The sequence below is a fragment of the Chaetodon auriga genome, chromosome 10 (assembly GCF_051107435.1).
Source record: "Chaetodon auriga isolate fChaAug3 chromosome 10, fChaAug3.hap1, whole genome shotgun sequence".
Classification (NCBI taxonomy): Eukaryota; Metazoa; Chordata; class Actinopteri; order Chaetodontiformes; family Chaetodontidae; genus Chaetodon; species Chaetodon auriga.
Window position 1 is genome coordinate 23,721,290 of NC_135083.1, and position 20,667 is coordinate 23,741,956.

Consider the following 20,667-nt stretch of genomic DNA (forward strand, 5'->3'; position numbering starts at 1 on the left):
TTCAGCATTCTTTTTACTTACATTTGAGCCATCATCGTCCCTGTTTAGATGGTCTTTTTTTGTCAGCAATTGCAAAGCACTTTGCAAAGTCTGTTTCAATGTGGGCTCTATGAATTCCCCATTTATCGTCCATCATTAACAATGATGGTTGAAATGATAATAGATGTTATGAGATATGGTTGTTAACAGTGATGAATTAGTGGTGTGGGTGCTAAAAAAAAAAAAAAAAAAAAGGTACAGCCGTGTGTAACGACGAGGTTACACACACAACATCAATGACAATATGTATGTTACTTTATTTAAACAGTTCCACACAGCATGACATCGGATATAACGGTGTGACGTTGCTCATCGCGGCCATACTCCATATAAAATAATGTATATCACATATCACAAAACCACTGACTTTGGACAGCAAGTCAGGTGTGAACAAACTCAACATGTCAACGTTTCAGGCATCAAAAAGAAATAAAACGCCAAATCAGATGAAGGTCCAAAAGTGTCCCGCGGTCAGGTTACGAGCCATAATTTGCTTCGTCGAAAGCTTTCCGGGCTCTCTTCAGCTCTTCGTTCATGGTCAGCAGGTCTTTTACTCTGGCGAACTTCCTGGGGTCTTTGCGAATTAGGAAAACGATGTCCTCCACCTGGACGCGGCCCTGGCGTCCTATAGACATGGCTTTGTGGGTCATTTCCGTGATGAACTCGATCACCAGGTCCTCCAGAATATCCACAGACTCTGTGTAAGGGTTCTGATCGTCACCAAACCCGTACATCATACACCGGAGCTCTTTAGAGAACAGCCTCTTTCTCTTCCCGTGGCCGACATCGACTCCGCTGGATCCGTCCTCCACCTCCTCATCGAAGCCAGTCTCGTCCTCTTCATCCGCCATTCTGCTGAAGAACACAGGGATACAAGGCTTTAACTAACGAGCAGTGCAAGCACCTCGCCGCTGAACAGTGAATTTATTCACATTAAATCAAATTTGTTATTATGTTGAGTTAAATTCAACACATATGCTCAAGCAAAAAAACTCTACCTTTGAGCTCAGCGTAGGATCACAACAGTCCGCGATCTCTGTTGACTTCCGCCTTTGGCTCTTCGACTGTGGAAGTGATTCGCAGAGAAAAACGCTCGTTATAGAAAACACTGCCCCTTGCGGTGAGTTTCATTTCGACGCTAATGTCGCCCGAGTAACGATTTGTGCAACGTTATCTTACACCAAAAAATTTGAGAGGGGACACATTTTATTCAGCTATAAAGTCAACATGACTGACGGTAGGCTTCTTTCAAAGAGCATTTTCTGAGTCGTTTGGTTGGATTCTGGCTAAGGCCAAACTCCATTTAAAAATATGACGATTTAAAACAGCTGTGTCTGTGTGGATTAATGTTCCCACTTAACGTTGTCTTAGCTACATTGTAAACTGGCAAGCCAAGTCCGCGAGTGTAACGTTACAAACTCCATTAACACAAAATTTCATTTCATGCGCTTTTTGTGCGTATTACTTGAGTGAAAATCTCTATGGCGGCGGTACCGAGCAATGACAACCAAAGCAGAAAGTCCGAATATATTAAATCAAACTACTTGTTGTGGGCTGTGTAGATGCAGAATTTGAAAATGGCTTACACTGACTCGAGAAAGGTATTCGATTGTGATGCATGTGGGTGATACACGGGAAATAAACATGGTCACTGTTAATATAGGAATTGATCAATGGAGTTCAGTATGAGGGTGTCGACAGACACGGACCGCACACACTAGGTATTCATGCTACTAGTTGCGGAAGGCATGTGATGTTGGAAGCGTAACGGAGCCTGCCGTTACTTTCTACGTCAACAAATAACCTGTAACTATTTATTTTTGTGTAGCGTTAGCTAGTATAGTTAACTTAACAATACGATAGTGATTTAGCTACATAGCAAGCTAATGTGAGCTAACGCCAATGGGATAGAACATTAGCCTAGGAAACAGTTGGACCTGTCAAACTTAACCAAACAACCAACTGGTAAGTGCCTCTGTTACCTTAGTGCTGAGTTCACCACCGAACATTAGCCGTGTCTGTCTATTTAACGTTACTCATAGAAAACTAACTCAGCTCCTGTTCAGTAATGTGTAGGGTAACTGTGCTTGACATTATCTTGAAAGTAGCTGAACACTAGCTGACGTGGTTTACCAGCTGGCGGTAGCAGATGGTGGTTGTCAAATTTGAGCTAACACGAACGTTGCGATCAAGGTAACATCTATGTACAGTACAAACTATGTACTACCTGATCATCTGTAAAGTTACTGAACACAAGCGCAACCTAAGCCTGACCTTATTTCTCTCTCACCGTCTGCCTCTCCGTCCACTATGTGTGGGAAGTGATGCGGATTCGGTTTGGAGATGACCTTTCCACAGTAGCTGTCTCTCCTGGACGCTGACCCCGGCAGTCCTACATGGCGTTCCCTGTCCAGTTCATTTGCCGGGGGCTCCGCACTGTTGCATTAGTCCTCCTTTACTACGTCTTCTCTATAGGAATAACCTTCTATAACAAATGGCTGATGAAGGTAAGTGGAGGAGTTCATTAAGCACTATTGGTTTTCCATCAGCTGACACTGTTCCTCTGCTGAGGACATGCATGGTTTTATTTGGAATGAAACCATGCATGTCCTCCATTTCTTCTATTGTTTTGGCATTCAGGGTAACCTACATAGATCTTGGAAGATGGCTTTATGAGTTCATCACACAGTGTCTCAGGGTTCAGGACCCTGAGAAAACCCTGAGACACTGGACCATGTACCTCCACCAGGCCACTGTCCATGACCCTGTCCGTCTCTGTCTCAGGGCTTCCACTATCCCCTCTTCATGACGTTGGTTCACCTCACCATCAACTTCTGCCTCTCGGCTCTGACGCGGCGGGCCATGCAGTGCTGGACAGGGAAACCCCGCATCACCCTGACCTGGACAGACTACCTCCATAAAGTAGCTCCCACAGGTGAGATTTCACTGGTCTTGAGGATTGTTCCCAGGGACTGATAGTCAGCTCTTATCATGTTCACTAATCGACTAAGCCTTCAGTGAAGAATAGTTGGAGTAGCTCTCCGACTAAAGTCCAAATTGATACAAACGTTGCATCACACCTGAAGGGATTGTTGAAGGTTTTAATAAAAATATAACCATCATAAATGAGCAGATTTGCTTTATATATCAAACATGGTGATACAAGAACAGCATTTATTGCAAGGTGTTTGTCTCCTAAAAGTCCTGAATTCTGTCCCTCTTACTCAGCTTTGGCAACAGCCTTGGATATTGGACTTTCCAACTGGAGCTTCCTCTTCATCACCATTAGCTTGTAAGTTTGTGGCCCAGCCTTTTTCAATAGAAGTTACTATTTCAGTATGAACTGTCAAGCTTAAGATTACCAGTATTGCATTTACCGAGTTATTGGATTGTTCCATCCTATTGTGTGGCTCTTATTTTGTGACATTCAAGGTACACCATGACCAAGTCTTCAGCAGTGCTCTTTATCCTCTTTTTCTCCCTGGTCTTTAAACTAGAGGAGTCGGTGAGTGACCTAACTATATCAGTTTTTACAGTGGCATGAAAGAAACACTTCCATCATTGCTGAATGGTAGAATTGTGTGTGTGTGTGTGTGATTCATGTTCTGTTGTCACACTGACAGTTTAAGAGAATGAAGTGCAGTCATCATACAGACTCTGTGTGCATGCAAGAGGAAGTGCTGTTCTGTTTTCTGGATTTTACGGTCATACAATAGAAGTTCAGCAACTCTGGGAAAATGCATGATGGCTGTAACAAAGGAACTTTTAATTAGATACTTTTCTTGCATAAGCAACAGTGAAAGTGAGTGGTCAGACAGCAGCAACGATTATGATGAAAAACGATGTTTTTGGTACCATTTCCAGCTTTCTGGAGGTGCTAATCATTCTAAATGACAGGACATCATCTTACTTTTCACAAATCACAAATCTCCTAGCAACCACAGCTAATGACAGCATGTTTCATAGGTTGAGCTGTTTTGAAATAATGTCTTGCTGAACAAAAAGAAGAAAGATGCTTGAAAGAGATTCACATCCTCAATGTTCAGTTCAGGATGTGAGTCTCTTTCAGTTTGTGGTGTGTTACATGTAATTGTAACACACCACAAACTGTGTAATTGTGTTTAGCCGTAATCAGCAAATATTAGCATGCTAACACACTAAGCTAAGATGGTGAACATTGTGAATGTTATTCCTGCCAAACATCAGCATGTTATCATTGTCATTGTGTACACATTAGCATGCTGACTTAGCCTTTAGGCCTAACCACTGCTGTGTTTGAGGAAAGCCTCACAGAGCCACGAGCAAAACCCTTCCATCGCTTCTGGATAGGCTAAATATTTGCCAAATACACATTTTATCATTTGAATTTCAGTGTCTCCTGATGCATGACTTTAACGTTAAAAAGTTACATCATCAAGAAACATATTTGCTGTATATGTGAGCTATGTAGTCTAGCTAAGTATTTAACATTTCCATGGTGTATAATAACTATTGTATTAATGCTAGATGAATGTATTAAGCAGCTAATAAAACCTAACCTGGTCACATATTGTCATAGTAAACAGCGGTTCAAAAAGTTTAGGGTGCTAATGATGCATTTTGGCACATCCTCAGTTTGTATCCATTGTGGTTAATCTTTATTTCTATCAGCCTCCATTCTTTTTTTGTCTTCTATGTCTGTTTGTCTCTTTTCCTGGATTTCTCATCTCAATCTCTCCTCCTGCTGTTTTATCACTGTCTCTTCTCTCCCTTTCGAGCAGAACCCATTCCTGATCCTGGTGGTCCTGCTGATCTCCAGTGGTCTGTTTATGTTTACATTTGAGTCAACCCAATTCAACCTGGAGGGCTTCATCATGGTGCTGCTGGCGTCTTTCATAGGGGGGATCCGCTGGACCCTCACTCAGGTCCTCATGCAGAAAGCAGAGCTGGGTCAGTGTTGAGTCACTGTCAGAGAGAAAATGATGGATACATGTGGAGCAGTCCGGCTATAGTTATTGCTATTGCTTGTAGGCATTTTAGCTAAATAAACACAAATGTGACTATTGGCTTTCCCACCACTTTAATACGTTGATGATAAGTAGATAAGCCTTCTTATGAAAACCTTTTAAAGAGGCTCTATATCGTCCCATCAAAACAGTGTATTCAACACGCAGCTGAGAGAAGAATCAGAAGATTTACAATGTGACCTCTGTTGGGACTATTGGGTACATCCAAATTTGTGTTTATTTATGTTTTGCACAATTGTGAGAGATGGATTTTAAGAAGTTCAGACTCATCCAGGCTTATTAGCACATTTTCCTCCTCAAACTTCATTTTCATGTCATTCTTTTCTCCAGGCCTTCAGAACCCAATAGATGCCCTGTACCACCTCCAGCCTCTCATGTTCCTTGGCCTCTTTCCCCTCTTCCTGTATAATGAAGGTGAGTATCGTCTTGAACTGTTTGTCATCCTCACTTATCTCGTCACTGCAGTGAACTGCACTATGTAGCCCTAGTTAGGTATTTCAGGTTTTTTTCAATGAAACCTGTTAGATGCCCTCTGTACAGACCAATGGCTGTTCCTTCCTTCATAAATCCATGTCAACATAGGGTCTGTCCAACACCAACACACACACCTACTTTGCATTAATTGCTTACAGCGCCCAAGTCTAAGTTTATATACTGTGTCTACGTCACTGTCATGGTCTGTCTTTTTTAGGAGCATCTTTTTAGGAGAAAATGACCTATAAATAAAGATACAGAGTACATTTTTTTAAATCTGGAAATCATGCAGAGGAGTCATGTCATGACTTACTGGGACAATAACCAGTCCATATTTTATTAATGTATCACAGCGTAGTATCACATCACAATCCATCATATGTGCACAGATGGCACAGACACAGAATGGTCCCTGATATTCTTCATGAGGAAATGAAACTGAAAACAAAGGATATACACTGAAACAGTCCAGCAGAGAGCAGAGCAGGAGAAACAACAGCTCTCTATGCACTGAAGGACATGAAGAAACAACCGTTTGACAAATACTCAAGAGTGAGTCATAGAAAAACAGACATCTGCAGACAGAAACAAATGAAAGGGCGTAGTTAATTACAATACTTAGACTATGTTCTCTTTCAACTTTCAACGTATACAATATGCACATATTGAACACCTACCTACTACCTGATTTCCTTAATTGTGGGTATTTGGACTGCACAATAGTTTCACTATGCCCTGTAATGTAACAAGTAGCTGCAGATACAGTATTGTTCCAGTGTTGTATTAGTTCCATATTCTACACTGGTGGTAATTTTATTTTTGGCACTTATGAGAGGGAGGTGGAGCCTGTGTGAACACCGTACCCTGACTGTGTTAATACAAGTATGTCCAGAGTCAGAGTGAGACACAGTTCAATTGAGATATGCCACTTAGTCCCATTACAGTCAGACTACCAAAAGCACAGTTTTTCCATACGAACACCTTAATCCAATTATTACTCTAATAACTGAGTATTACTATTGTTTTCAATAATGTTACAAATGCCCCCAAGTTTAGAAGTGAAGCTTTGCTGGTTGAAGCAGTGGGATATCAATGGACAAGTCCAATAAGCAACCCATGGAAACATCATTGTAGATTCTCCTGTCTGTTCTGTTTCCAGGGCTGAGCCTCAGCACCTCAGAAAAGTTATTCCGGGTGACGGAGCTCTCGCCTCTCCTGTATTCGCTCCTCACACTGAGCATCGGCGGCTCACTGGCCTTTGGTTTAGGCTTCTCAGAGTTCCTGCTTGTCTCCCGGACCTCTAGCCTCACCTTATCCATATCAGGGATCTTTAAGGTACCTTTTTAAGTCTTTGTGTATTGTGATTTTCTTTTTGAATCAGTCAGTCAAAAGAAGCCAGCAAAGCCAGGGAGCCTCATACTGATGAATATGTGAGCTTACTGTGTTGCTACTAAATTTTAAACCATATGTGAATTTTATCTATGAAAATTTTGAAATGTCAGCAGCTCTGCTCTTTCTAATACACCCCTTCCTGTTGTCCTCTCATTGTCTTGTTTCTCTGTAGGAGGTATGTACTCTGCTTTTGGCAGCATCTCTGATGGGAGACAAAATGAGTGCCCTTAATTGGCTGGGATTCGTTGTGTGTCTGTGTGGCATTTCATTGCATGTGGGACTCAAGACATATTATTCCAAAAGTAAGTGTTCATTTTATAGTTAATGTTCAATACACTGTTAAAATTTGTGGTGACAATAATTTATTAAGTCAATAAAATATTTTAAAAACCAAAACCCTCCAGACATTTTAATGATGTGTAGAATGTTCTGCTTGGAATAACAATTTGTATCTGATGTGGTTTTTCCACAAAAAATAAGAGAAAAATGACATCTGTTCCTTTCCTCCCTTCTTGAAAAATCCAGAATCTATGAATGTGCAAATATTTTTCATTTCAAAGTGCTGTACATGAGGTTTCCACCTCACTGAAAGTCCTTCTCAGGCTCTAAGTTTCCACATTATGCTTATATAAGTTGTATACTGGACAACTTCAAAACTAGTTGTGATGTCACAAAATCCTACCCATACACACGTTAAAATCAGACTTAAGGTTAACAGAGAATCATTCCCCTGTCATCAGATGAATATGAAAATAGTTTTCTGACATCAAACTCTGCACAGACATCATTCTGTACCATGAAGCTCAAACATCAAGTAGCAATAAACAAAAAATTGTTTGAGTGGCGGGGGACTTTTAAGAAGCGGTGCTAACGTGTTAATTATGTGATATTTTCCCTCAGATAAGGGCCCATCTTTAAGGCAGCTCAACAGCAAGAGCCCGGAGCTTGAGCTGCCATTACTGCGTCAGAACGAAGAAGAAAGAGAGGATTCGACAGCTGATGAGTACGAAGACGAGGAACAGGAAATCACTCTGCACTGACATCACAGGATACGGACCAACGAAGGCTTGACTGTCTTCATACCACTCCTACACCTCGAATGGTTTGAACGGTGATGCTTTGAGCTTCCAGAAACTGTTACACTTGGGACACTGCAACAAGATGGAACAGCCTCTTCAGCTTGTTTCGTGCACCACTCACGTCGTCAGGCCAGCCTCATTGTCAGCTGTATATTAACTGTGGACTTGACACAAGTTATGGTCTTTCGCCTTAGGGGAGCTTCAGAAATGTAGCTAATACATCTGAGTGTCAACAAGTATGATGTATGGCGAGAGAGAGTGCTAACAGCTTTAAAAGGGATACTTTGACACCTTGAATTGTAGTGGCTCATTCTTTGCTAGATGCTTGTCATGCTGTGGGAATATCTTTTTATTTTGTTGTATATACTTACATACAGTAGATGTGTGTATAAATGACATTAACAGCAATCTGGTGGCACAGATCCCTACAGAATACTGTGAGGGAACTGAAGGATCATTTTACAAACTATTTCATGAGGCTTCATGAAGAGTGTCTGGCTTAGGAAAAATCAACAAGAATTTGATGTGTCCTAGTATCCCATAACGCTGAGTGGGAACAGTGGTAACCTAACTTATTTCTTTCCCTCAAGTGTGTAGCCTGATTCGCAAGAAAAGAATGTTCTTAACTTATTTTAAGTGAAAATGAGATGATGATACATGTATAGTATAGCGGCTCAGATTCCTATTTTTGCAGATGGCGGTACTGTTCTCCTTTGTGCTCTTATCAAAGTTCATAATTTAATACATAAAGATCAATGAGGTCTGTAGGGCTGCAGCTTACAGTTTGTATCAGCAAATCTGCAGGCTATGCTGCATTTTTTTTTCTGTTATTCTTGATTCCTGAACAGTCCAAAACCTAAAGATATTTAGGTGCTTTCACGTACGACAAGGAAAGCAAACCTTTACTTTTGAGAGGCTTTGAGAAGCCAGTTTTTGCTTGAAAAATGTCTTAAATAATAAGTTAATTATCAAATTGGCTGTTGACTAATTGACTGCTAATCGACTAATTAATGAATTGACAAACTGTGTCTGACCTATGAATGACGTCAGGAAAAGTCAGAATGAGGCCGTCTGAACATGATTTTATGTGATACTGGGACATGTCAGAGTACAGTCGTTTTTACTCAAATTTACTTCAAAGGCGAGCTCTGCCAACTGAAAATTAGGCATTGATTTTAATCAAGTAATGAGATTCAGAGTTGGAGACCATATTAAATGAATATCAAATGAATGGTCTCCAGCCGTTGCAGTCTTTATTTAAAGAGGCGTGAAATGACTTTACCTTAACGTGCCTTGTTAACGTTGCAGCAGTCATGAGGATGGCTTTTAAAGAGTCCATCATGATCGAATCAGTTATAATGTAGCTGAAGTACTTGAGTTGAAAGTCATCTTAAAAGTCAACTTGTGAATGTTTTTCCTCATGATTTTCAGTAAAATGAAGCTTTGTTTAACTGCATTGAGAAATAAAGTGACAAATCTTGCATTTCAGAATCGTGATAACTAAGATGTGAAGCACATAGTCTTCAAATACTAGTTAAATAGTCTTATCTGTTGCCCTCTTCCTCATCAGCTTTGATTTTATTGCATTCCATTAGATGACATTGATTATGTTTACCCATGGTCAACATGACATGTTAACATGAGCTAGCACTCAGTCTGAATCAAATAAACTCTACTACTCAAATACACCTACATTTTATGGCCGGGCGAGGTGCTTTCAAGAGCACTGAAACCTGTGTACTGTGGACTTGATGTCCATGACTAACAGCTGGTATCTCTGCTGGTATTACACAGCCATGCTGGCGCTCACTGCAGTGAAGTAACACAAATCACTTCCTACTTACCAACCCAGCACCTGGCTCATCTGCCAGCCACATTCAGAGTTTAGCCTCAGAGTATGGTCACGTTCCAACACAGCTGTTTGGAAATCACTTAGGCATACGCTAATGCAGTCTTCATGGAAAAATAAGACTGTTATCTGCAAGCCATGGCCACTGATGGAGTGCAACATGGTCTGCAAAACCAATACCTGCAGGAACACTTTGACAGGCCCATGTTATTTCCATCACATGTACTGTAGCAGAAGTCCGGTGCTACGGTTAGATGCAGCCCACATCCTGTAAGTCCCTGGGTCCAGGTAGAGCAGTGGGTTAATACGGGTGTGCTCCCTGGCCTTGCTTGCTCCTCAGAGGAGCACCACGCCCATGCCGGGGCAGCAGGAGGGCCTCGCTTCTCGGGTTTCACGCGGGGGAGTTCAGATCCAACCTGATGTGCTGAGCTGCTCTCAGTTCAGCGGAACTGCCGCTTGTTGACATCCCGCCTCTGGAATGCTGCGCGGAGCCTCTCTGACGGAATAACGTGGACTCACCAAGCGGCCAGGTAAGACCTCACCTGGCTCCTCGGAGAAAGCGAGAAAAAGTAGTTGTCACTGTGTTTGAGCACAGTTTTTGTTACAGGTCCACTCGTCTGTGTGTGCTCTCAGTTGAACGACGGAAACGTTAAAACTGACAAAGTGTAACTTTAAGCTAACTGCCTCCATTGTTCCAAACGGTTGTAAAATAACGTTAGCCTGCCAGAGGAAGGGACAGCTCATTTTCTGCCTGTTTGAGAAGTATATACACATTAAAAATAACTGTACTATACTTGAAATAACTATCAGTTTTAGTAACCATTGATTAAAATGAACATAAAATAAAATATCTTGCCTTCAGCGCTTTGTAGTCAACTATAAGCAACAAGCTAATGTGCGCAGTTATTAAATGTCAGCGTCGCCTTGTTCGTTAAACACTCCGCCTTTAGCTGCTAATGAATCACTTAAGACAGCAACGAGTGTCTGCAAACCATCACTTTCATACCCCACACGTGTGTACTGTATATGGTCAAGTGTTGCACAAATAGAAATGAGGACATGCTGATATCAGCTGTATCAGCTCATGTCAGACACATGACAGTACGGTTCTTATTCTGGCCTTCATCAGCAGGTCACCTGAGCGCTTTGTGTCTTTTTCCAGATGAGGAGGTTCCAGATGTTTAGCCAACATTTAATAATAAGGTTAAAGGGTTTAAGTAACTTATTTAACGAAAAAAAGTCACATTTCTCTGATTCCACCTTCTTAAATGTTAATAGTTTCTCGTTCTTTATTACTCTATGACAGTAAACTGAGTATCTTCGGGTTGTGGACAAAACAAGACATTGGAAGAAGTCATCTTGGGCTTTGGGAAGCACTGATTGACATTTTTAACAATTTCCTGACATTTTATAGACCAAACAACTGATTAATTAAGTGAGAAAATAAGCAACATATTATTCAACAGTGAAAATAATTATTCGTTGCAGACTTGTGCACCACTTTCACCTCACTGTAGTGTTGTAATCTACAGATGCACAGTATGGGAAATTGCGCCAACATCACCTGTAAATAATCAATACAACATTTTTCATGTTGGATGTTATAATTCCATAGACCATGTACAAATGTTAGAAATAGAAGCACAAGTTTAAGTGCAAAGTTATCCGTAGAGGCCAAACAGACTCTCCAAATAGAGTCTCATTTTGGCACAATAATGCTAACATGATGGTCTGTTACTGTGTTGTTCAGCAAAGTGAACTGTGGAATAAATATCTATTGCATATACTCTGAGTTCATTCAGGGCCTTCAGATGACTCAAAAGTCAGGGGTGGTAAAACTGGCAGAGGCAGTGAAGTAAAGTGCTGTTATCCTGATTTTTACTGCTTCTGTCACTTCATTGTATGCACCCATAATTTGAAAGGAAGAGGAGACTCTACAATTCTCTCTGCTAGAAGATCCACCGGCATTTCATAACAACACCCGTCTTTTCCTGTCTGTCTGACTGACAGGCGGCCAGATAGGCACGCACGACATACGGCTCAAGTTTAAACTCAGACTTGGCAACCTTCAGGCAAGCAGGTACATGTGAAACGTGAGGAAACATACAGAAAGAGCAACATAGTCACGTCACATTACTGCACATGATGGCTGCATTTCATGTGGTCTGACAAGCCTTTAGGCAGGCTAGAAGTTTGTCTTCAGCTCTCTTCAGGTGTGGCCCGTGTTCATGAGGTAATGCTCAGACAGGAACAGATGAAAATATGAATTGAAGCGACACCAGAAATTATTCTATAATGTGACATGACATGAAGGTGTTTTAATGAGCATTGTGTTTCACATTCGGCCTCTGCAGGTCTGCTCAGTTGTCAGTAAAGCTGTCATGTGTATCAGTTTCATACTCAAACCACTGAGCCCTCGCTTCACCAAACCACCCCTGGAGCTTTTCGTTTGTGCAGAACACTTCTCTCATGCTCGTTCACAGGTCTGTGAACTCTCGATAGCTGAGCTACCAGACAGTTAACTGTAGCTTTGTTCTGCTCGCATTTTGTTGAACAATGTTCTTATTGACAAAGAGCAAATGTCAGAGTTTTTGCCCTTGTTTTCAAAAGAGCATCTGCCTACACAATGTATAAGTATTTTCCTTCAGTTTTCCTATGTATTGCAGAATGATACAGTACATTGAGCTTTATGTTGTTGGAGTCAGGCCTTTGAAATCTGAAAACAAGATGGTCATTTAAACTTTTGATTGATGAAATGCAAATGCTACTGAATCATGATGTCTGTATACAGATAGCTTTCTTAAAGAGAGAATGGGCATCAAGCATTATAATTATGTTGTATGTTCAGCCAAAGGATCCATAATTAGTTGAGGCAATTTAGCAGACACTTAGTCTACTGTTAAATGTTGGCTCTTTCAGACAGAGGCATGTTAGTTTTATGGCCTGTTAAAGTGCTGTGTGTTTGTTAATATTACAGCCCTGTGTGTGTCATTAACTGTGTGAAGTTTGAGGGTCTGTACTGAAGCACCTGTAGTCACAGTCAGCCATAAAAGAGTTCCCATGGGAAAAAGTGGAGGTTACACTTGTCTATGCCAGTTTTTAACCAAAATTAAATTTTACAAAAACCTTTATCTACCATCTGTTATGATGGCATGAAAGCTATTCAGAAGCCAGTGGATCTTTTCAGAACTGTCAGAATATTCCATTATTTTCATGGATGATTAATCTGCAGATGATTTTCTCCATTCATTTGTTTTGTTTTGTTCTATAACATGTCAGAATATAGTGGAGATACTGCTGCGACTTGACATATTCACATCCCTTGTTTGGTCTGACCGAGATACTAAGTTTGCTGTAATGGAAAAGCAAGAAAAGCAGAACACGCTTGAGAAGCAGGAGCGAGTCAGTTATTGTCATTTTTGCAGACTGACAGGAGATATACAGTTTTCACACACAACCTAGCCACATCTTCACAGTACCTTTGCTGCTGCACTTCGGTCTCTCAGTTGGTTTTGGCATTGTTTGTTTTTCTTAGCTGTTAAATGCAGATTATTTGCCTCTGAGTCAATTGACCACTGTGTATATCATAAATAAAAGTTTCGGAATTATGCATTAACACAAAAATGAATAAGTATATCCACTATTCACAGCACTGTTTATCATTTCTAGGCTCCACTCTCCTCACCTCCTTGTGTCATCATCATCACCATCATCATCATCATCATCTTCTGGGCTAATGCTGTGTTTCGTCATCTGTGTCCTCTTGCTGCTGTCCTCTGAGGTCCATGGCCAAGGTAGAATGCCTTTCATGCCATTATGCTTATTAGATTGTTTACAGTTGCATCACATTAGAGTTGCTAGTTTTCATAAAGCAGATTGTTCTCTAACTGTGTCTGAAATCACTCCCTGTTTACTGTACTATGCACAATATTTACCCTCCACCAGTGTCTGAATAAATGTATCCACTATATGCAATGTAATACTATAATGCTCACACATTTTATAGATGTGAAAATTTCATGTGTGACTCAACAGCTGTCAATGATGACACAAAGTGATGAAAAAGTATCCAAAATGTTTGTTGACTCCCCACAATTGAGTAAACTACAGAGTCCTATCACCAGAATCACCAGTTTTCTTGTATTTAGAGAGTTTGGTTAGTTTTTACTTGTCAGGGAAAACCTCACAGAAAAATGCACATATGCAACGACTGAAACAATCGCTCATACTGATACACAGGCTGTACTACTTGCCAATTGAATCAAGTTTCATTATCATGACAATTTGAGTTTTTTCTGATTAATAATACATATTTATTAATATGCTTATTTTTAAGATAGATTTTCTAGTGCCGTATTTGACGAAGAAATGCTTTTGTAGAATTTTGCAATTTCTATATTTATTTCATGGTTGCTTCATACAACATTTCACAAAAGAAACAATCTGCAAGACTCAAAGGGCTTATTATTTCAGTGCTGAACTAAAGAATGATGGCCACCACCAGCTGCTCTTACCCCACAAATCAGAGAGTACAACACAACTACTCTACTTGTCTGCATATCTGCCCGCTTGTGTGGAAAAGTTGTTTTTGTTAGTGGGTCTGTTAGACCTTGACCTCAGTCTCTCTAAGTCCCCCTCAGACCCTATCTGATCCTCTGCCAGGCACACAAGAAGATGAGGACCCTCCAGAGGCCCCTGGCTCACACACACAGTCACACACATGCACACATACATACATGCATACATACATGCTAGTCAGAAAAGGATGTGTTGAGTGCTGCGGGTCATACGTCCACAGAAGCGATAAAGACAAAGTTCTGTGATTCATGCTGTCCATGTCTACACTCCTCTGTCTTCTTTGCTTCCGTTTTCCCCACCCCCCTCCTCTCCATCTATTACCCTGCCACATAGTACATACAAACCCATGACACACTGTAACTCTGTGATGTTCATCTGACATGACCTTTGACCCTCCAGTCCCCAACTAGCGTCCTGTTCCTGTTTCTATACCAGACGAGAGGACAGGGCATGCTTTGATGGATGAAGGGGCAGCTGGAAAGAGGGATGGATGGAGGGCCGGAGGATAGACACATGAAAGACCCTGCTTGTTGGGAAACCCCTGCTGGAAATTATGTAGATGAAGTGGAAACAAGAGATGGATTTGATTTTTGGAGAAGGAAGTGAGAGGGGTTAGGCTGTTCTGGAGAATGGGAGGAATGAGGAAAGTTTCAGAGCTTGTTTCTTTGATCTGTGAAAAGCCTGTGAATGTCATGCTCTCCTCTGTCTTGACCCAAATCCTTGAATAGACATCATGCAGACACATACATTTTAAAACCAAAAATTTTTGTCTCTGTGAATGTCAAGGTCGTCTTAAGCTGACAGTCCTGTCGGAGGACAGACTGCAGATGAAGTGGAAGGAGGCTGATGGTCCCGTTCAGGGCTACAAGGTCCGAGTGCGGCCTATCTCAGGTGAGACTTTCCTGCCGGCACTGAAGTATTGAAAGCAATCATGAGTGAAGCTTTCACTGGATGACATGGATTAACAAAACAGTTGCGATAGAACCTATAGTATATTTACAATAGATAGATATGTAAAGGTATAGGAGTAGTACAAGAAAGTATTCTGTACATTTGAGGAAGCAGGTTTTGAAGCAAAGTAATGATTCAGTATTTTGAATTGCATTGCCAGGCCTGAACAGGTATCCTGAGAAATACTGAAGAGACCCCTTGGTGGCTTTGTAGCCTCAAAAGTCCACAACACCTAACACTTGAAAGCTTTGAAGTTAGATATATTCAGAGGTCAGGTACACAGTACCATGGCTGCATAATAGTCAAACTTCGTGGCACTATAGCAAATCTCTGTAGGCAGGTTGTGAAATCTTGGGAAAGGACTTAATTTAGTATAATAATGATGCCTTTAAGAAAGAGTGGAGTAGTCTTATGAGTAGACCCACAGGCCTTTATAGTCTTATTATTATAGTATGGTCTTATTAATTTTTCTGACATTTCACAGGAACTACTCAGATAATGAGTCGATTTTAAATATGTATCAGTTAAAAATATCACCAGGTGCAATTTGATTACTGAATTGCTTCCATTTTTGTCAGGGACATTTGTTCCTAGAGCCAGTTAACGTTCCTTTTAAGTGACAGGTCGTTCGGCAAATTACAAGTACCACGCATCCGTCCTCCTGCAACCCACTTACTGTGTAATGGTTGTGAATAATAAGTTAGTCTGTAATTATAAGTCTTTCAAAGACCTTCAGTACTTCATTTACCCATTGACCAACACAAAATGCCACATGTAGAATGTAATTATACATTTTATCACATGTATTTTTAGCTTGGAAAAAATTATAAGTGATAAATTATAGCGCAAAAACTTGAGGTAGTTGTGAGAATGGAGGTAGTGCAAAGGTAATTGTATTGTAATGGGCATGCGAAGACCAACACAGCAGGAAAGTTCAATGTAAATTTCACAGATGCAGTGCAATGTACAGAACAGAGTGAAATCTACAGGTCTAACATGATACCATGCAGCCAGAACCAGTTATCTATTGATGATATTTCATACTTTTTCTTACGTCTTTATTAAACTGACAAAAGCAAGAGAGGTAACAAAGTAAGTAAAGGCTGTTATTATTAGTTTTAGCACATATAAGTAAATTGTGACACACTGGAGCTTTCATGTGCCACAAATGCAATCACAGTTTTGTGGGACCCTAATTATCATATCAAATTTGTGACTCAAAAGCCCGTTGTCATTTATATACAGTGTTCTACATTGTATACATTCACACCCTCTGGATTATATTCCACCTTCTCAGAACAGGATGAGACAGCACTGCAGCTCTCCTACAGCAGATCAAGGTGGAGACAGGATTAATTTCCAAAGACAGTTGATGAAGTGCATTTACTCAGGATCCTAGAAATGTGTTACTCTAAGAATATGAGACAGAATAACTTTCCCTCTATGAGAGATTTGATAAATATGAGCCCTGAAGTGTCAGGTGGTTTTGGAACCATGGCTTCCACAATAAGCAGGAGCATCTCTGCCCCCTGGCTCAGCTGATCACAACAGAAGAAATAAAATGCTTAAAACATGATAATCTGTCAAGTTCTGGAGAAAGCTGGGCTGAATCTTCTGAGAAATCTGTTGTTTTGTTAAAACTAGTTCAAAGAGTGACCAAAATATACTTTTGCATATGCTATACAAAAGAGATGCAATAAGTTGTATAAGTCATTGAAGTGCTGGTCTGATCATTATACCAGCATGGTGTCTGAAGAACAAGCTTTTAAATGTGGTGTGAAAGAGTCTTTCATCTCAGCACTGCGCTGAACCTGTTGGCTGGCTTGCTTCACAGGTGATGGTTTGGATAAGAATGCAGCTCCTTCTCCTCCCCTGCTCCTCTACATCTGACATTCTTCCTGCCCCTCTAACCCTTCCTTAACATTTGTTTTCTCACTGTCACCCTCTTATCACCCATTCCACACCGTGCAGCTAAGCCCAGACACGTCAAAAAAAAAAGAGACAAAGGGGGGCTCAGAGGAAGAATTCAGTCTAAAGTGAGACTCGAGGTGTAGGGTACCACTCTGGAGATTGCATTAAAAAGAACTGCAGCTTATAACATATGTATGCCATTTGGAGGACAGAAGAGGAAGCGGTGTATCACATATAGTAAAGAAAAAATGTTAAAGACTAGATGGAGAAGAAAGAGAGAGAGAAAACTCCCCTGCTAAGATTTAGCTTCAGGAGAAATGATCAAGGCTCAATTAATGTTGGGTTTTTCTGCATGGATGTAAAGGACGCATTCCATATTTCACTGCGAAGATTCCTAATTTCATTGAGACTGATCAGAGAAGAACTGGAAATAATGTGCATAATCAGCTTGAGTGGATGTTGAAGCTGGTTGTGCATTATGATGTGTTGTCTATGCCACTGTAAAAAAAAAAAAAAAAAATACTGCTGCCGAGACTTTTCAAATCAGTCGAGTTAGACCTACACTGGTTCTCCATCATGATGCTTGGAGCTTTTTGGAAACTTTTTTTGCTCACCTATTTGTTGCTTACATGCTGACTTTTGCACCTTATTGTCTTGGGAAAATCATTTGCAGTGGCGGATCTGACCCAGACATCGCATGGAAGTCTTTTCTATATGTAACAATCTAAATATTCTGTTACAATAAGATGACATAACTTACCTATCTCCACTGCTTTATTCCTTGTTGTCAAATGCTTTGACTACTTACGATGACTCGTAAAAATATTTATGAAATATCTAGATTTGCTGATGATGCTGCAATGGTTGCCTTAATAACAGGATCAGATGAATCAGCATATAGGTGGGAGGTGTCCGATCTTCTAAGCCTGTGCAGTAAGAATAGCCTTCAGCTCAATATTGTAATAACTAACAGATGATCACAGACTTCAGGAGAGGGAAATGTGGGAAACTACCTCTTGACATTGCCAGCAAAGCAGCAGAACATATGAAAGAGTTTAAATATTCTTTGTGCTGTAATGGCTGAAAACCTTAAAAGGGAAAGCAAAGTTTCGAAAATCATAAAGGTGGCTCATCAGAAAATACATTTTTTGCAGAATTTGGGGAGCAGTGGTTCAGTTTTACTCGTCAAGTTGTGGAAAGTGTGCTAACCTTTCTTTCTCACAGGTTGATCTGATAGTCTGATGCTACTGGAACAAATACATTAGAGGAAACAGCTAAGACTGCATCTGAAATGACTGGCCTCTCCCTCCCATCTCTGTCTTCAGTTTGTAAAGTCTGGCTTCACTGAAAGGCTCAGAGCATTGTTAGAGATGATCCTCACCCAGCAGCTGATCTTCAGGAGGTCTGAATCTGAGTCATTCAAAAGAAGAACAGTCCCTGAGGCTGTTGGTCTTTTTAATGGAAAAGCTCTGGCACTTTAAAGCAGACTGAGGGAGTCATTTCTCACCAAAACACTTGTCTCTTTCAGAGGTGCCACAGCCAGAGCTGATGCTGACTACCACACGGGGCCGGGCAACGGTGGCAGGACTGGACTCCAGTCAGGAATATGCCCTCCAAGTCCTCATGCTCAATGGGACGACAGAGAAACTTCTGGCAAAGCGGCGATTTACCAGTAAGAAACACAGTGAAGTGGACGGGAGAAATTATCGCGTTAGAAATTGGGGCGGCTGTAGCTCAGGAGGTAGAGCAGCCGGCCACCGATCGGGAGGTTGGTGGTTCGATCCCTGGCCTCAGCAGTCCACATGCCAAAGTATTCTTAGGCAAGATACTGACGCCCCCCCCCCCCATGACTAATTGTAACTGTAACCGAAGTTAGAAAAGTCTGCTGAGAAGAGAGAAAAACATAGAGGATGGAGGGAGGTTGATAAGCATAAAGGGAACTAATGGACATTAAGAGCTTCTTGAGAAAGTGTACCATATAACACCTCAGCTGAGGTACTTCATGTATGCCTGTATGCCTGATTACCCTTAATAGCAGATTTGACTATGTCAGACAATCATGGTAAGTGTTAGTGGCAGTACTTAGCTTACTTACATTGAGGCAGTAGGTAGTTTATGTGGTGAGGAGGTGAGCTTGCCAAAAATAGACATGAGAAACATGAAGTATTGGAAGGAAAAGACATAGGGCCTGGAATGATAAAGAGGTACAAGCTATCGCTTGTTCAACCCCACAAAGATCTTTAGCTTGTTTTGAGAGTTCCAGTCAGTCATGTGTATGTATGTGTGTGAGTGAGAGGCAGCATGACTGCAGATCTATATAGGCTAATTTAAATCATTGTTTTCCATGAATTTTAATTCTGATTAACTGAAACTCACAAAACAAACTTTAGTTCTTTGTGAAGTTGAACAAGAGACATAAAACTCCACAGGCATGATGTGAAGTACAACATTGACTAGAGATTAAAAAAAATAATTAAAAAAAATATATATATATTATAGGAAGTGATGCATTTAAGACATTCTTAAACTTTCTTGGTGCGTGCAGTGGTTCTTCCAAGTCCCCAACCCCTCTGACCAAGTTGGTGTCCAAGCACACGCAGAGTGAGTGGGTTTAAATACTACTCTTGCTGGATTACAAGCTAAAAGTGGGTTGCTTTTGAACTTCCTGTGTATACTTACAGAAGTTTAGTGTGTTCCTGGGTTGTAAATCTACCCACCAACACTTTAAGGCTCACATAGGCAGCCTGACCAGCAAAATGACAAGGTCAGCGCAGTCTTTCTACCCACACTGAGCAACTGTATTTAAGGACGAGCAGCTTGCAGAAAGGAGAGTACTTTTTCTTAAAGTTGAGTTCAGCAGTAATGTCTGAGGGGAAAATTTGTGGATCAGGAACATTTTGACGAAGTGTCACCCGTGTTTGTAGGATTAGGCTCTGCATGGGAATCTGTTTGCGCTCTTCTTGTCCCCCAGGTTATTTCAGGCATGTCTGTATCTGGTTCCAGCGCTGTTATTTCCTCCGACATTTACAGTGAATCTCATCAAAGCTCTCTGTCTGCTGATTCCCTCTTTTACCTCTGACGTTTGTTTTTAGATTGTGATTGATATTCTCTTGGTGCTCGTATTGGATTGTGTAATATGTGAATTTAGCCTGTGGTTGCTTGCGAACAGTGCTAGTGATAATAGGTTACTGTGTCGAGTCAGGCATGTCAAGGCAGGTCTGAGAAACATGTCAACTTGGAAAATCGTAACACCGGCTGTCATGCTGGAATGATGGTAGTCTGGGAATTCCTTCCTGATGCGTCTTCGCCTTTATCATCTGCTTTAACCCCCTCTGGGCCAAGTACTTATTTCTAGCCGCGCCAGTGATAGCAGGTTACAGTGTCAGCG

The 20,667-nt window shown here is 41.0% G+C and overlaps 3 protein-coding genes across 9 annotated transcripts in view; 2 read left to right on the plus strand and 1 right to left on the minus strand.

Annotated features, from left to right (window-relative positions):
- Nucleotides 1–268: 268 nt before the first annotated feature.
- Nucleotides 269–2,356, minus strand: taf13 (TATA-box binding protein associated factor 13). 5 transcript variants are annotated; one of them, XM_076740996.1, is made up of 3 exons: nt 2,022–2,356; nt 1,038–1,103; nt 269–894 (listed from the first exon to the last, which is right to left on the minus strand). In XM_076740996.1, the coding sequence occupies exon 3, from the start codon at nt 888–890 to the stop codon at nt 516–518; it is 375 nt and encodes a 124-aa protein (XP_076597111.1). In that variant the 5' UTR covers nt 891–894; nt 1,038–1,103; nt 2,022–2,356; the 3' UTR covers nt 269–515. The 5 variants fall into 5 exon arrangements, with proteins under 5 accessions (XP_076597111.1, XP_076597113.1, XP_076597112.1 ...); XM_076740998.1 differs by having other exon boundaries at nt 269–891; nt 2,330–2,347; XM_076740997.1 differs by having other exon boundaries at nt 2,330–2,347.
- On the plus strand, nt 1,152–9,477 carry LOC143326934 (solute carrier family 35 member C2-like). Of its 3 annotated transcripts, none has more exons than XM_076740987.1 (10): nt 1,152–1,276; nt 2,362–2,546; nt 2,824–2,974; nt 3,268–3,331; nt 3,472–3,544; nt 4,800–4,968; nt 5,376–5,459; nt 6,679–6,854; nt 7,084–7,213; nt 7,812–9,477. In XM_076740987.1, the coding sequence occupies exons 2-10, from the start codon at nt 2,436–2,438 to the stop codon at nt 7,949–7,951; spliced, it is 1,098 nt and encodes a 365-aa protein (XP_076597102.1). In that variant the 5' UTR covers nt 1,152–1,276; nt 2,362–2,435; the 3' UTR covers nt 7,952–9,477. The 3 variants fall into 3 exon arrangements, with proteins under 3 accessions (XP_076597102.1, XP_076597103.1, XP_076597104.1); XM_076740988.1 differs by lacking the exon at nt 1,152–1,276 and adding an exon at nt 1,293–2,004; XM_076740989.1 differs by lacking the exon at nt 1,152–1,276 and having other exon boundaries at nt 2,230–2,546.
- Nucleotides 9,478–13,527: 4,050 nt separating this feature from the next.
- LOC143326932 (collagen alpha-1(XX) chain-like) overlaps nt 13,528–20,667 on the plus strand; it is a 28,403-nt gene continuing 21,263 nt past the window's right edge. Inside the window, exons 1-3 of the mRNA XM_076740985.1 lie at nt 13,528–13,633; nt 15,204–15,308; nt 18,808–18,951. Of these exons, the coding sequence (XP_076597100.1) occupies nt 13,576–13,633; nt 15,204–15,308; nt 18,808–18,951 (307 nt within the window). The 5' untranslated portion in view covers nt 13,528–13,575. The remainder of the gene's footprint in view (nt 13,634–15,203; nt 15,309–18,807; nt 18,952–20,667) is intronic.